The sequence below is a fragment of the Pongo pygmaeus genome, chromosome 11, assembly GCF_028885625.2.
Source record: "Pongo pygmaeus isolate AG05252 chromosome 11, NHGRI_mPonPyg2-v2.0_pri, whole genome shotgun sequence".
NCBI lineage: Eukaryota > Metazoa > Chordata > Mammalia > Primates > Hominidae > Pongo > Pongo pygmaeus.
The window spans coordinates 60862970-60878503 of record NC_072384.2 but is presented as its reverse complement, the minus strand read 5'-3'; the positions used below and the strand labels follow the sequence as shown (position 1 = coordinate 60878503).

General features: G+C 33.7%; 1 protein-coding gene across 2 annotated transcripts in view; it reads right to left on the bottom strand.

The window, feature by feature from the left end:
* Window positions 1–15534, bottom strand: part of PSMD14 (proteasome 26S subunit, non-ATPase 14) — a 106997-nt gene that overhangs the window by 33138 nt on the left and 58325 nt on the right. For both annotated transcript variants that reach the window (XM_054478938.2, XM_063648245.1), the window contains 4 exons: window positions 11226–11297; window positions 10871–10990; window positions 8580–8650; window positions 7435–7585 (listed from right to left, as the gene is read on the bottom strand). In XM_054478938.2, the coding sequence (XP_054334913.1) occupies window positions 7435–7585; window positions 8580–8650; window positions 10871–10990; window positions 11226–11297 (414 nt within the window). The remainder of the gene's footprint in view (window positions 1–7434; window positions 7586–8579; window positions 8651–10870; window positions 10991–11225; window positions 11298–15534) is intronic.

Sequence of the window (15534 nt, the reverse complement as noted above, 5' to 3'; positions counted from 1 at the left end):
CAGTAAATGATATCACTATGATTTGTACCTATACAGCACGCCAAAGCCAGTACTCTTCATCATAAAGCTGTTTGTTATAATAGCTGTTCTGACACAAAACCAAGAAAGGACTACTACTAGGTTCAGTTATACTCAACAGCAAGGTTTGTGTCTCATTCGTCACTGAATATCCATTCTGTAACAGAGTAAGTGGCACATTGAAATGAAAACCTCAAAAAAAAAAAGCACTTTTGGTTACTATGCTATAGAAATTTTTACCACTTATGTTTATCTTTCCTTCAAGGCAAAGAAAAGAAAAATATCCATTATCTATAAACAAAATCTAATCAGTAGCTTGTTAACAATATAGTCTTTACTTATCACTGCTCAGTTCTGAGTTCATGAAATACTTTTTTGTGACACGCTAAACTGAGAAACTCATAGGGCACTGACATGTATTTAATTTGGATTTAAAACTGCATATGGTAAAGCTATCTGGAAAGTGAAAAGTGGCTGTAAGCATCTATTTATCAGCTTACTAGCAGCCTAAAAATCACAACTGAGGGATCAATTATGACTTTGAAGAAAATTTACCACTTCATTTTTACCCTCTTTAGAAAATTACAATGACAGGAAGACATTAAACCTGACAAAACTAAGTCCCAGGTCCAGAAATATCCTCACAAATAACAATGGCTAATGTAACATCTAGAATGTGATCTTTAAAAATTAAAATATATGGGCTCTGAAAAGGCCTCTCAATCAAAGTCATAGTTTCCACATTTCCACTTGCTGGTACAAAACTGGCATTAAGGACAGGGAGTAGATCGTATTCTTCTCTATAATTCCAATGTACTCTTGGCACAAAGTAGTGATCAACAAGTGTCTGTTGAACCAATGACCAGGGATAATTAGATGACTACAGAGAGAAAAGCATTCAAGAAGTGAGTGTCAATAAATAATATTCTTACAGGTAATGAATGATGTATTTTTACTGAAACAGTTGGATTCAAACTAATTTGAAGCACATTTACATCATTCAAAATGCACAGCAAGTAGTAAAGCATAACAAATTAGCTCAGAGATTATATTATTAATATAGAAGCTCCAGGTTAAAAGAACTCCATAGGAACTCTTACCTCTGTGTACGACTTTGCTCTTAGAATTTTAAAAGTAAAATTATTTCTACATTCCTAGCTGACAATTTCTTATATCAGCTAAATAAATGTGATAAACTTACATGTTATTCTATCATATATAGGCAAATTAGTACCTATAATATTTTCTTAGGTGTCCTCACAAGATCTGAGAGTGTTATAAAACTTCCAACTGATAATAAGAGTGAAAGACAGGAAGCAAACAAAAGATAATACAGTAACAAAACTTGTTCCAAGAATACCTTGGAAGGGTATGCTCATAGAGCTATGTCAGGAATGGAAATAGATTTTTTTATGTATTCTATTTCCTATTTTTCTCTTTCCACCTGGAAAACTAGACAAAGAAAAGGCATGTATACAATTTATGATTAGGACTACTCAGCCCTAGCTGACACTCATGGGATACTGATCAAAAAATAATCTTATAAATATAGCAGCTACACTAAATATCTTTTCCTACTTTTAGTAGACAAATGACTATTAAACTTGAACTCTAGCTCTAATTTTACAGGGTTCAAATTGATCAAGGATAATGTCCATGAGTAAACTGGCTAACTGACCTTGTCAATCACACGTTCCAGTCATTTAATAAATGACTCTATGCTGACATATAAAAAATTAATAAATGTCACGAAATTAACTGCAGTTTTTTGGATATGCTAAAAGCTAAAAAAATAGAATTGGTAATGGCTGAACGCTGATGCAAATTCATTCCTCAATTTTATCTTATAAACATTTATTAAAAAACTATTGCAACGCACTAAATTCCAAGATGTGAATTGGTATCTCTCCTCAAAGAAGTCTCAGTCTTGTGGGGAAGACAACACAGACAGATGAATAAAATACAAAATGGCTAAGTGCAATACATTAATCACCTCATAGGCCCAAGTTTCAAAGTAATATATTCACTTCCTTCTCATCAGCATGCCCAAGGAAAATATCTTAGAAAATGGTAAGTGCTAAATAAAAGTTGGCCAATCAGAAGAGTATTCCTAGATTAGTTAGCATGTACAAAATATAAGAAGGGAAGTCTTCATTTCTTTTGTAGTCATTACATATTCCTAAGTGTAGCAAATTAGAGATTAATTTATGGGCTTGTTCTTATCAAAACTTGCAGAAACATTCACATTCTTTTTTTTAATATTCTAGTTCTTGATCCTTTTAAGTATGAATTATGTCAATCTTCAGAATAAAGTATCATTTATTGCATACCTCCTAATATGACATGTGTACTCTAATCTCTACATATATTACCTCATGATAGTCATACTGCTATGAAATAGGTACTAAGATTCCTGTTATATAGATGAAAAATCTGAAGCTCAAGAAAATTAGGTAAGGCTTGTTCAAGGTCACACTGTAAAGAGGAGATAAAAAGGGGATTTTAATGCAGGCCTGCCCCCTAAGTCTGTGTTCTTCATTACTCTATGCCCTCTCTCTCTATATAAGAGAGAGAGAGAATATATATATATATATATATATATATATATATAAAATATATAAAATATATATATATAAAATACATAGATATATAAAATAAGAAGCTCAAAACAAGACTACTATTTGAGTAAACTGAGTACTTAAAAACCTTCACCATCTTAAAACTTTCTAATATAAAATTTCTTGGAAAAGTAAAATATTTGCTACCCACCCCGAAAGAAAAGACACAACCTTCTAGATATCTGAAAATAAAGGGTATGCTCTTACAACATTCATTCACTAACTTTTTATTTTAATTTTTTTAAAAATTAGAGATGGAGTTTCATCATGTTGCACAGGCTCGTCTTAAACTCCTGGGCTCTAGCGATCCACTCACTTTGACCCCCCAAAGTGCTGGGATTACAGATGTGAGCCATGGTACCTGGCCACATTCCCTAACTTTCTTCCTGTATTTGTATTTATTCTCCAAAGCCCCATCTTTTGTAAAATGCTAGTTGTTTAAACAAATTAAAACCAATCAAACCACTCATTTTACATTCTAACATCTGTGGAAAAAAGAATGAACAAAGAGGTAAGTACCACTTGGAATGATATTGTTTCTACATTCTTCCCATGTGGTACAAGCTCTTCTTTTCTGAGTGATGTCCTGCCTACCCCTCAAAGCTCAGCCCAAGCTTTATCTACTTTGTGCAACCTACAACTGATTTCTCCCTTCTTCTAATGTTAATTTGCATTTACTGTGTTTGTTATACAAGTAATACTTTATTGTATACTGGCACATACAAAATTCTGAATAAGTATTTGTTGAATTATTTCTGTCTCTAGCAACCAATTTAATACTTACAGAAACAACCAATTTCAGTATATTTTGTATCACTATGCAATGTAGGTTATCAGTATATAATTGGCAGAATAAGATCTTGCTCACTACTAACACTGAATGTATATAATTTATCTTCTCAAAGAAGACAAAGACCATTTTTTAAAATTCATTTTGCATCTTAGAACCATTAGCATACAGATCAGGTATACTTAAGAAATATCTGCAGATAAGCTGACCTGCAGTTAGATAAACATCACATTTTTTAAAGTCCATTGAGTGTTTTGATCAGATTAAATAAAAATGCTTCAAGAAAACCTAACCAGTGGAAGACACATTTAGACATAATTAGTCATTCCTTTTTTTATGTTTTCAAAACAGAGAACAGACACAATGATTGTTAGGAGTTAGTTAGCTGGTAATAACTGAGCATTTTATTAACAGGAACCCCATCAAGGAAAATGAGTTCTCTAAAGCAGTAATGCTTTTTAATAAATATATTACAATATCCTAATTAAGTTGTATGCTAGTTTTATGATTTTGCCCAAAGTGACCATTCTTTTTGCCTCAAGAGAGAAGTATAGTCACATTACAAGCTGAATTAACTTCTAAATTTGCTGCTGGATCTGGTTGTGGGCTGAGTATACAAGATAATAAAACATTCAGCAAGAGGTCCCCACTGTGCCACTTGAGAACTAAAGTTTAAAATATGTAAATATGTATATTTTACACATGAACTAAATGCTGCAAGCAGACCTTATAAACTATTTCACTGATTAGAGCAGAACTCACTGGTAACTTCTGTGAGCTTACTCTCCATTTAAATTATGAATGCAATTACCATTGGTTTTCACCTGTATCATTTTAAAACATTTATAGTACTGTACAACATGCTGAGGGTTACAGATTCTTCATCATATAGTGTATTTCATTATTTATGTTGATTTCAATGTTTACTCCTAGGGATGTCACAAAAGTCAACAGGAATAAGTCTGTCTAAATTGTTTTTTAAAATTAATGGAACAACACATTTTAAAAAATCAATTAATATATAATACATAATACCTACAGAAAACTATGGAGAACTTAGAGGAAACATACAGCTCTTTCCCCTGACTTATGCTGAAGAGAGTGACACCTATCCACAGTAACTTAAGGAATGACCTCACAATAACCTCTGGTATTCATTTTGCATTCTGCAATTACTCTGATTATATCATTCATAGTGGTTTAAAATTAAGGAATTAAAGACCCATTAAAAAAGCCTGAGCCCTGAAATTTTACAGAACTGGATTCATATCTTTGTTCTGCTGCTAACTCATGGTCTGACTTTGGCAAAGCAATCTCCTTGGCCCTAATTTTTTTTTTTAACCACTAATAACATGTAATGGTAACAGGGCCTATCTTTAGGATTATAACAAAGAATAAATGTGATGTTGAAATGGTTATTCACAATACCTGGCTCACAGCAATTATTCAATAAAAATATAATCAAGTCACCATAAAAGAAAATCAAACTACTGTCAATGAATTGAGATTACCAAGAAAGAATCCAGGCTTATCTAATTTCTCAAAGACAGAAATATTGGAATTTATAAAAATGGAAATATATAAAATGTTCAAGAAAGCGGTTTTATAAAAAGCGAACAGAGACCCAACTTAAATCATTTATATATAAAATGTCATTTTAATTCTTGATCTAATCATTGCCTTACTAAATATTTTGACAGCTTTGATAAATCACATGCTGGAAAAGGGAGAGGGAGACTCTTATGCTATTCTTCATTTTTATAAGTTTATATTCCTAAGTATCATGATTTAACTAAAACACTAACTAAGGATTTACTAGCATTTAATCTGATTCATAGTGATGAGAGGACTTGACACTGAAAGAACCATAAATTACAATCAAACTCTGACTCCTTAAAGATGAAGTTACATTACTGACAAAGAACTGGATCCTTATTTCAAGAGATATAATAGTATGAATCTAGACATTAGGTCCAACAAGTGATACAAATCATCAATGATAGATATTTACACTAAATTTTTTCAAAAAGATTTCTTCCTAACATACAAAAGTAGACAGTGATACATATGATTTCATAAATTTTAGATATATTATTTTTAAAAAACTAAATTTAACATTAAGACATGTGACACATGGCATATTTTTAAATGAAATTCATCATTTTAATATAAATCACAATTAATTAGAAATAATGAAAATTCCAATATTATACAATACTTAAACTAGGTTTGGAAACTAAAATTGCCATTTTAAACATTACAAAAGGATAACCAAAAATAAAATACATACTCATTTATTTACATTTACATTTATTTACTCTATTTTGAGAATGCGTTCTTTCATTGTTTAAGCTTATACTTTCCTTTTTCAAAGTAGCCACCACCACATGAGTCAAGATATCATAAAACCTAAGTTGAACTAATACTACAAAATAGAATTCTAATTACATTTAAAATTAAGCTTTAATTATTACTTGTAAATATTGTGGTAGGGGACTTTATTAGATAATTGTTATATTTGTAAGACAGTAATCATTACTTAAATGAATTACTTATGAGTTACTAAAAGGTACCTTAAAATATAGAATTAAACTTAAGAGGTATTAAATATAATTCATAAAGCTAATAACAATCAAGGATTTTTCAACCTCTGTTATCTATATGTTGAGTAACAACACATATAGTTAAAAAAAAGTAAATAAATTGAAATATAGGCATATAGCAAGAATCAGAAGCTATCCATTCTGAATGGTCTAGTATATCAGTTTCTATTATTGTTTTTGTGGATAGTTTTTGCCTCTGAAAAGCTAAATCACACCTAATAGGATCATGATTTAGAGAAGACCTCAATTTTTATACATGATAATGATATGATGTCAGAAAACATTCAACTTCAAATTTATGACAGATAAAAACTCTGTATTTTAACAGCCATGTTTAGTTTGTCTGCTGGTGAGCAGATATAAATGTAATCTGCACTACTATCAAACTCCAGGTCTGATAGATAACAAGCTAATATTTATTTCTAAGTGCTCTAAAAATTATTTGTAAAACCTGCATAAAAAGGATTGCATAAATATATTGTGATTTTATTTTAACAATTATTCTACACTACAATGGAAGTACATGCTCAAACAAGACACCTCAGCAGTATTTTAAAGCAGTAACCACCTAGCCAATTTCTGTATGTTCTGTAGTTTTTCTAATCCACTCTCCCTGTGGTTGAGCAAAATCGAATTGCCTCTCACATTTGCAGACAGCTCTGTGAAGGTGATAATAGAGCTGCTCCCTGCTGTCATGAGGCAGGAAATAGGAAAATGGCATATGGGGCTAGAAAGAAAGAAAGAAAAAAAAAAAAGAAAGAATGAATGAACAAAAAAAGAGAAAGAGAACTAAACAAGAACAAAAGGGGTTTCAACAAAGAACTATAACCCAATATGCTTTGCAAGTTAATCTGTTTTCAGAATTATTTAGCATATTTAATCATTCATTTGCGTCCTCACTCCAAAAATGTGAATGGTTGATATCAAGTCTTTGGGCAAGTTTTCATTGTCTAAAATATTTGGAAAACACACCTCCAGAATATGTCCTGCACAATGTCTGCAAAACAATGCCCTTTAAATAGATTTTTAAAATGTTGTGCCAATTCCAAATTCATCATTTGAAAATAAAGGTAAAGCAATGTTTATTTAAATATTAATAAAATGTTTATAGCAGGCTTTGAGTATGGTTTAACTTTCCTAATTTTATGAAATTCAAAAAATTTAAAGATAAATATTCATGAAAATTACACAATAAGTGATTAAAGAAGAAATCTCTAAATAAATTGCTAATAATACCAAGACACAGTTATCAACTTGTACAGTTTTTTTGTTTGTTTGTTTAAGTAAACAGACAGCAGCTTTCTGTGTAATTAAGAATCCTGCTTTGAACAAAATGGATTTTTATTTAATGTATCTGTAAACAGAATGTGGCAGTAGATGGCAATAAAGATAGAATCTACTCTACCTTTCCTTTTACACTCTGAATGGGATCCACAACCACTGCCACAGCTCTCTCCGACAAGGCTTCAAAGCTCTGCTGAGTGTTGATATCCACACCAGAAAGCCAACAACCAAAGCCAGGGTGACTGTGATACCAACCAACAACCATCTCCGGCCTGAAACAAAGAGGGCATTCAGATGCTCAGAACAGAACAAGTAATACATTTATGATATGAAAAGAAACAACACACTAACGGGGTATAAATTAAGAAGAGATGAAAAACACACAGGTGTGAAAAAGCACCATTAGAAACCCTGAAATTGTACACCATATTATCCAGAAAACATGGAAATGAATATGTGTGACAAAGGAGTGCTATCATTAAGAGATGCACATTAGCAGTGGTAGATAAAGCTTTCAGTTTTTCACCTTGTTACCACAGTTTCTCAGAGCCAGTTTTTACCCTTTCAGCATTCAAGTAAATATCTACTCTTTAACTCCTTAGCTCTGGGAGTTGGATTTTCCAGGCACAGAGTACATTTTTAACAATGGACACCAGGATCCACTGTTGTGAAAGGATTAAATATCAATTAAACCAGCAGTAGAACTAGGAACTCAGTCAAAAACCAATTTGCACTGTTCTGCTCAGCTGCTGAGCCTTTTGCTAACATTAATTTTGAAGTTGTTTCCACAGCAGAAGAATTTGAGCAAGAGAATGACAACTATTGAGAGATTTGGTCTGAGGAAAAAACTTTAGAATATTTGGATTATACTTTCTCTGTCTTTAAAACTATGCCTACAAACATAATTAAATATTCATAATCTCATTCAGTTGCAACTCTCAAATACATGGAACATACAAGCTCTTTCAATTATAAGTGACTAGACAGTAACTCCATATGCTAAACAGAGGGAAGCTACAGCCCAAGCTTTCTATGTGACAGTCAAGAATTTTAACATGAGGCAGTTCTCTGATGGGCAAATTTCTCTGGTTCTAAAGGGAAGATACACTAGACAGGCGGTGCATGGCACTGATATTTACAAATACTTTTATGTCAACTACATGACCACTTTTTCTAGAAATGACATTGATAAACATCTATAACTTTGAGGTATGTTTCTATAAATATTTCCCATTATTTCTTTAACTGATCATTTAAAATGCTTACCTTCCTGTCTGCTTCAACATATCCAACATTTTAGCTTGGAACACTGGATCAACTGCCTCCACACTGACACCCTGATTTAGAAAGAAAGAAAAATTATTAATTTTTGTAAATTTGGAAAAAAAGAAAGCTTCCCTATGTATATTATTTGGGGTTGCCAAAATCATTTTATAGGTTTTGATACCTACATTTGATACCTACTCAAGTCATTCAATTATAAACCTCATACCAATCAAGCTTCTAAAATTGCCAACTACCAAACTGCTGTTGGCGAACGAGTTAAGCCAACTTTCAAGATTCTTTAAGAGTATATGGCCATTGCTGTGTATATGTTTACCAGAAATACGAAATAACTGAACCAACCATAACTATTGGTTCGACCTATCTAGGCAAGCATACTTCCTAATGCCATCCTATCATAACTGATGACTAAAATAAGCCTCATCCAAAGTTCTACAAATATTCAGCTATCATAATGAAACAGCCTCAAGTCTCTTACATACAGCATTATTTTGCTAGTTCAACCAAAATAAGATATTTGAACAAGGAAGAAATAAAAGGTTCAGATCATCTCTCTGGCGATAGAGTACTGTCTTTATAGCTCCCAAGGCTTTCTTCTAACCTCAGGAATCTAAATCTAATGTACTTAAAGAAACTAGTTAACATAAGCACTTCCTTCCCACCAAAACAAACAGTACGCATATTGAATTCCAACAGAGAGTACATCCTCAAGAACAGGGGTATGCAATCTGCTGCTTATAGGCTAAGAATGTTTTCAGTTTTTTTCTTTCTTTTCATATATATACTTTAAAAGGACTGTCTTAAAAAAGAAGAATATGCAACAGAGACATATGTCTTTATAGAAAAAGTTTACTGACTCTGGGGTCAGAAGAAAAACTTTCTAATTCTATGACACTAGAAAATAGAATTAGAGTGAATATAGGGATCAAAATCTTTTATTTTATATTGTCAAACAAGCATTTACATGGAAGTAATGATATTAAAGCCTAAGAACGATGTATTATAATGGGTATCTACATAAGTACCCATAACATATATAAGTTAGTTTTATGTGTTTCATGTAGCCTAATATAAAAAGATAGATACAAGTAATAAATAGTCTAAGATTTAAATCTAAACCTTTAGTTAACATGTAGAGTGTTTCTCTATTTCCAAATGTATAAAATAAATATAATGGATATCGAGATGGATAAAATCAGTAGATCCAAATTAGTTTACCTCAACAGATTCATCTATTTAGAGAAAACTTTACATTATTTTAAATATATTGCATTCTGTAGCAAATATTCTATTTTAAATGCTTATTTTTAATATACATACTATATATATTACAGTACTTAAAATTGTAACTTGTTCTCTAGCATCTACCTTATCAAAATAAACTTACAGAGCTTCGAATAGAACAAACAGCTTTATAACAACAATTTCTTTAATCCTTCTTTTACAAGGCTCAGTAAGAGAAATATTGCCTAGCAAAGAAGAAATAAATATCGCTTGGAAAAATACATGCATATTTTTCTAAGAAAACAGGTGAAAAGGATATTTGTGGGTTTTTTTTTGGAAGGTAGATGGAATGGTTATTGTTTTTTGGCTATTTTCTTTCAGTCAAAATGCACATCTATCAACACAAGTCTAATGCATCAAACAAAAAGGCAAAACAAAACAAACATCTCTAGAAAGAATAATGTATTCTATGCAGGTAATTTGTATGGAGTATGGTGCATATAAACAAAATACCATGCCTGGGAAAAAAATATTCAGGTTTGCTATTGTTTTGTTTTGTTTTGTTTTGCTTTAACTTAACATTTTAATAAGAAAAGCTTAAAAAGTCATTCATCACCATATACAGAACATTTTTTAAATGACATATTTCAAAACAATGGGAACAAGACGTAAGAACTAGTATATGTGAGTTGAAAATCTAAATAAGAGAATCTCAAATCTTTTGAACACTTGGTTCAAAATCAAACTAACACTCTGCTATTATAGGGTAAGTAACTTTTAAATCCAGTATTTTACACCAGTTTAAGCTGAAGAACTGAGAAAAGAAATTTAGCATTAACATCATTCAGTTTGTAGACCTATAAGAAGTTATGCTGCGTTTTAAAGATTAATGATTTAATTCAATACAATCTAAAAATTTCTATCAAACTTATGATTAACTTTTCCTATTGGAAAGAGAAAATGTAATATGATGAGAGTTAGTTTGCATAGGAAAAGAAAAATGAAAAGAAACAAATTTACTTGCAGCAGGCAGTAATAAAAGTACTCACTGTTCCTGACTGTGGCATAGCAAACACATCAATCACTCTGACGGTATAATCATCAACAAATTCTCCAAGCATCAAACCCATAACTTCCATTGGAACTCCAGCACGGCCATGTTTTAACATCTGTAGAAAGGAAGAGATGTGGACACAAAGCAAATTTCGTTGAGGTCTCTGGTTCCTCTTTATAAAACAAAAACCAAATTTTGTTCCAGTGAAAATAAAAAACTCCTTTTATAAATGTACCTAAAACAATAGCTTATTTATGTCTGAGAGGATTAAGGTGACAAATATTCCAAAGTAAAAGATACAGTGAAAGCAACAGAGTTCTCTAAAGCAAGTAACTACATTCATTACTTACTTTTAACAGTGCCAGGGAAGAGATATAGACTTGTTCTGCTGTGTCCACTGCAGGAGCATCTGTAGGTGGCCCCTAGAAACAAATACATCAATTATTATTAAAACAAACACAGAGTTGAGTTTAAAATTCAAGTTACATGTGGTATAAACTTGATATTTTTAAAATAGTTTTGAAAAACATGGCAAGTATCCTTTTATTTGGCTACAACATAATCAAAACACATTTGCAAATATCGAACCTGTAGAAAACAGGTAAAACTTAATACTAAGCCAAGGGTCTAATGGACATAAAGTTTAAGTCTTTCGGCAATGCCAATCTACCTTGGCTACAACATGGCTATAATGTACCAATTAGCCACATTTGTTACCACAGTGTGTATATGTGAAATGCTGATGGACTAGCACAATTAACTAAAGCATCAACACAAACAGCAAATTCTCTGAGCTTCTTGATTTTCAGCTAAAGACAGAATGTATTAATAGATTAAGGCTATGGGATTCCTTTGCAAATTCATCGCTACAGTGGAGGAGAAGGGGAAAGAAGACTTCTAATCCCTGGGTGAAAGAGCTGTGAACAACATCCTCTGCATGTCACCTAATGAAGCTGTTCCCCTCCCCCTATACAACAACAAATTTAACACAATTGCCCCAGGTGTGAACAAACCAGTTGAGACAGGTATAGCTGATGTGAAAATACTTCCAAAATCCTAACCACTACCTTTAAAACAAGTACTACTAAGGAAGACACTATGTTTCTCCTTTAAGGATTCTATCTTCTTCCTGAAAGGAAGCAAACTTCTCTTGACTATAACATTCAGCTGCACAAGGTAACTGCCATATAGTTCTTACCCTCAAGATGCCTACAATCTTATAAATGTGATTCTGCCCCACAATTAGTGCACCTAAAAAGCTTGTTGTTTTTTAATATTGGACAATCTCGGAAATTATAATGAGATATGACTTATAATTGCCAGGTCGTGTTTTGCTTAAAGTTCCCTTTCCCTGACAATAACTCTATTACAAATTAGGTAAACAACATGTTACCTTATCCAAATTGTAAGCCATATTCTCTCTCCCATTTATACTTTTACATACTGAAAGTAAACAATCGCTTTATATTCCATACATATAGGTCTATGTGTACTTTGTGCTTTTGTGTGTGTGTGTGTGTGTTAAATTCTATTACTTTGTATTGTTTTAAAAGGTCATATATTTACTGGAAGCATTAAGTATAAAAGGTTCTAGAATAAGTTTTCTCTAAATAAAAGAATTTTGTTTTTATTTACTTTTGTTCAAAGTGGTGGGAAAAATCAAGTCCCTCAAATTTAATTTTCACCATAAATGCCAGGCAATAAAGTTGGAAACTGACCAAATTCTTCATCTATTATCACCTAATGCAGTTTTATTGCTTATTTTTCAAATAGCTAAGATCTCTTTCAGAATGAAAACTCTGCTAAAGTAACAACAGGGCAAAGCATCTTGCTGAAGTCATCAAATAAACCTAATTTTAGTGGTATGATAATTTTACTCATTTCACTTAGAAAGTTAAGAAAGATTAAGGAAAAGGTGATGACAACAATAAATTAGTTGTGATGAGAGGTTTGGGGGAAGTAGTAGTAGCCTTAAAAGGTTAGGATAATAATAAGGTTTCAGTTAAACAGAAGGAATTGATTCTGGTGATCTGCATAGCCTGGTGACTACAGTTAATAATAATGTATATTTCAAAATAGTTAAAAGATGACTTTAAATGTTCTCAGCACAAAGAAATGATAAATATTGAGGTGATGGATATGTTAGCCTTATGTGATCACTCCATAACATACATATTTATCAAAACATCACCCCCCCACCACTATATATAATTATTTGCCAATTTAAAATAAAATAAAAGTAGAAAAATAGGTTAATGAACACTGTATTCTAAAGTTATTCCTGGATCCAGAGCAACCTTAAACATTGCATATGGAGAAAGAAGTTAAACTGGTATCTTGACTGTAGCTTTAATACAGCCTTTCTCAACTTGCCTGAAAAATTTTTTTTTTAGAAAAAAAGGGAAATAAAACATCAAACCATCACCAAAATGCATTACTGAAAGAATCCAGAAACTATTTCTGCCACCAAGGAAGGAAGAAACACTATTTTGTTCAATATTATATATATAACCAGTACCTAGAAAAGTGCCTGGGCCATAGTAAGAACTTAATAAGTACTGATTGAAAGAATGAATGAATAAATTAAGGTACTACTGCAAGCCAATGGAACAGAAAAGAAAAATACCAACTAGAGTTACCCTGAGAGAGAGGAAGCAAGCCACATGTCAGTGGCCTTTCTTCTGATTCAGAAACATACTAACACACAATGGATTTTCTTCTGATTCAGAAACATACTAACAAGAAAGCCATGTACTAAGAGAAGACTATGCAGCTGTTTATTGTATGAATGCTGTTTCATTTTTGTTTTTTTTTTAGACGGAGTCTCCCTCTGTCGCCCAGGCTGGAGTGCAATGGCGTGATCTTGGCTCACTGCAACCACCGCCTCCTGGGTTCCAGCATCTCTTCCTGTCTCAGCCTCCTGAGGCGCTGGGATTACAAGGGGCACGTCACCAGGTCCGGCTGATTTTTTGTATTTTAGTAGGGACGGGGTTTCCCTGTGTTGCCCAGGCTGGTCTCGAACTCCTGAGCTCAGGCAATCCACCCGCCTTAGTCTCCCAAAGTGCTAGCATTACAGGCGTGAGCCACCGCATCCAGCCATGAGTGCTGTTTTTAAAATAGCAGCCAGTGATACTGCTGCCCCTTTCACTACTGTGGGCAAGAACTAGAGAAAGTTGGTAGCAGTGAAATGCTGCCAGAGAGAGAGAGAAATCGCATATAATACACTGTCAATGGGACAGATACTAAAGATCTCAGTCAGCAGTGACTATCTAAGGCTGTTGTTTTCCTACATGCTCACCTGTTCAGAATAGCAAAAACCAGGCAATAGAAGAAAACCCCATTAAAGACTCAAAACTGAGCTCAGAGAGGTATGTAAGAACATGAACAGCTGATATGGGGGGAGGGGGGCCAAGGCAGGGCTGGGTAGAGGAGGGTGTGGCCCCTGGCTAAGGCACCACCACTGGGCCTGCGCTCATGGACCTAGGTGAAGGTATTTTTGTTTTCCTGCCCAAATGTTGCATTTCCAAGACCACCCTGGCCTGCCACTCCCCCATGCTGTGTCTATTAAAACTCTCAGACCCTAGCAGGCAAAGACACAAGTGGCTGGACATTGAGAGGAACAGAACACATCAGCAGAAGAAGACACTGGTGGCTGAACATGAGAGAGGAGCACATCAGCGGAGGGACACACAAACGGCTGGACATGGAGAGAAACCACTGGGGTAGGAGCAAACCAGCACGCAGGCAGGCTATCAACCAGCAGAATGAAGCAGAGTTTGGCCAGGGCAGTTGGAGGAGAGTGTCCTGACTCCAGTGGAAAACCATCTCCCTTCTGGCTCCCCCATCTGCTGAGAGCTACTTCCACTCAGTAAAACCTTGCACTCATCTCCAAGCCCATGTGTGATCTGATTCTTCCAGTACACCAAGGCAAGAACCCCCAGATACAGAAAGGCCTCTGTCCTTGCAGTAAGGCAGGGGGTCTAATTGAGCTGTCTAACACAAGCCACCTATGGATGGCTAAACTAAAAGAGCACCCTATAACACACACCCACTGGGGCTTCAGCTGTAAACACTCAATCCTAGACACTGCTGTGGGGTCGGTTCCCCATAGCCTGCCTGTCTGTGTGCTCCCCTAGAGGTGTGAGCAGTGGGGCACTGAAGAAGCAGGCCACATCCCAATCGAATGCCCTGTGAAGGGGACAAGGGAACTTTTCCTGTTTCACAGATACAAAGCTGACCCAATTAGCTCCCAAGATGAGACAAACGTGGGGCTGTGGACCATCTACATACATTATCTTTTGGCAAACACTCCTGGGGGGCAGTATTCTGGTGATTCAAAAAGAAAGTCACCTAAATACAGGAATCATGAACAAAATTTTAGAAAACTATTTGACATCAGTAAAACAGAAGTTCTTTATCTTTGAAACAGAAAGCTGGAGGACAGACCAAGATAAAAAGATGAAAAATAATTAAGAATTAAAATCACACTAGGAGAAACAAGGGTAAAAGTATTATAACAAATTTAATTCAGTGATATACAATATAAATTTCTAGATGTCCCAAAATGTACAGTAAAAAGTTAGAGATGAAAACTTTTAGAAATATAATAAATTTAGAGCAGCAGTCCCCAACCTCTTTGGTGCCAGGGACCGGTTTCAT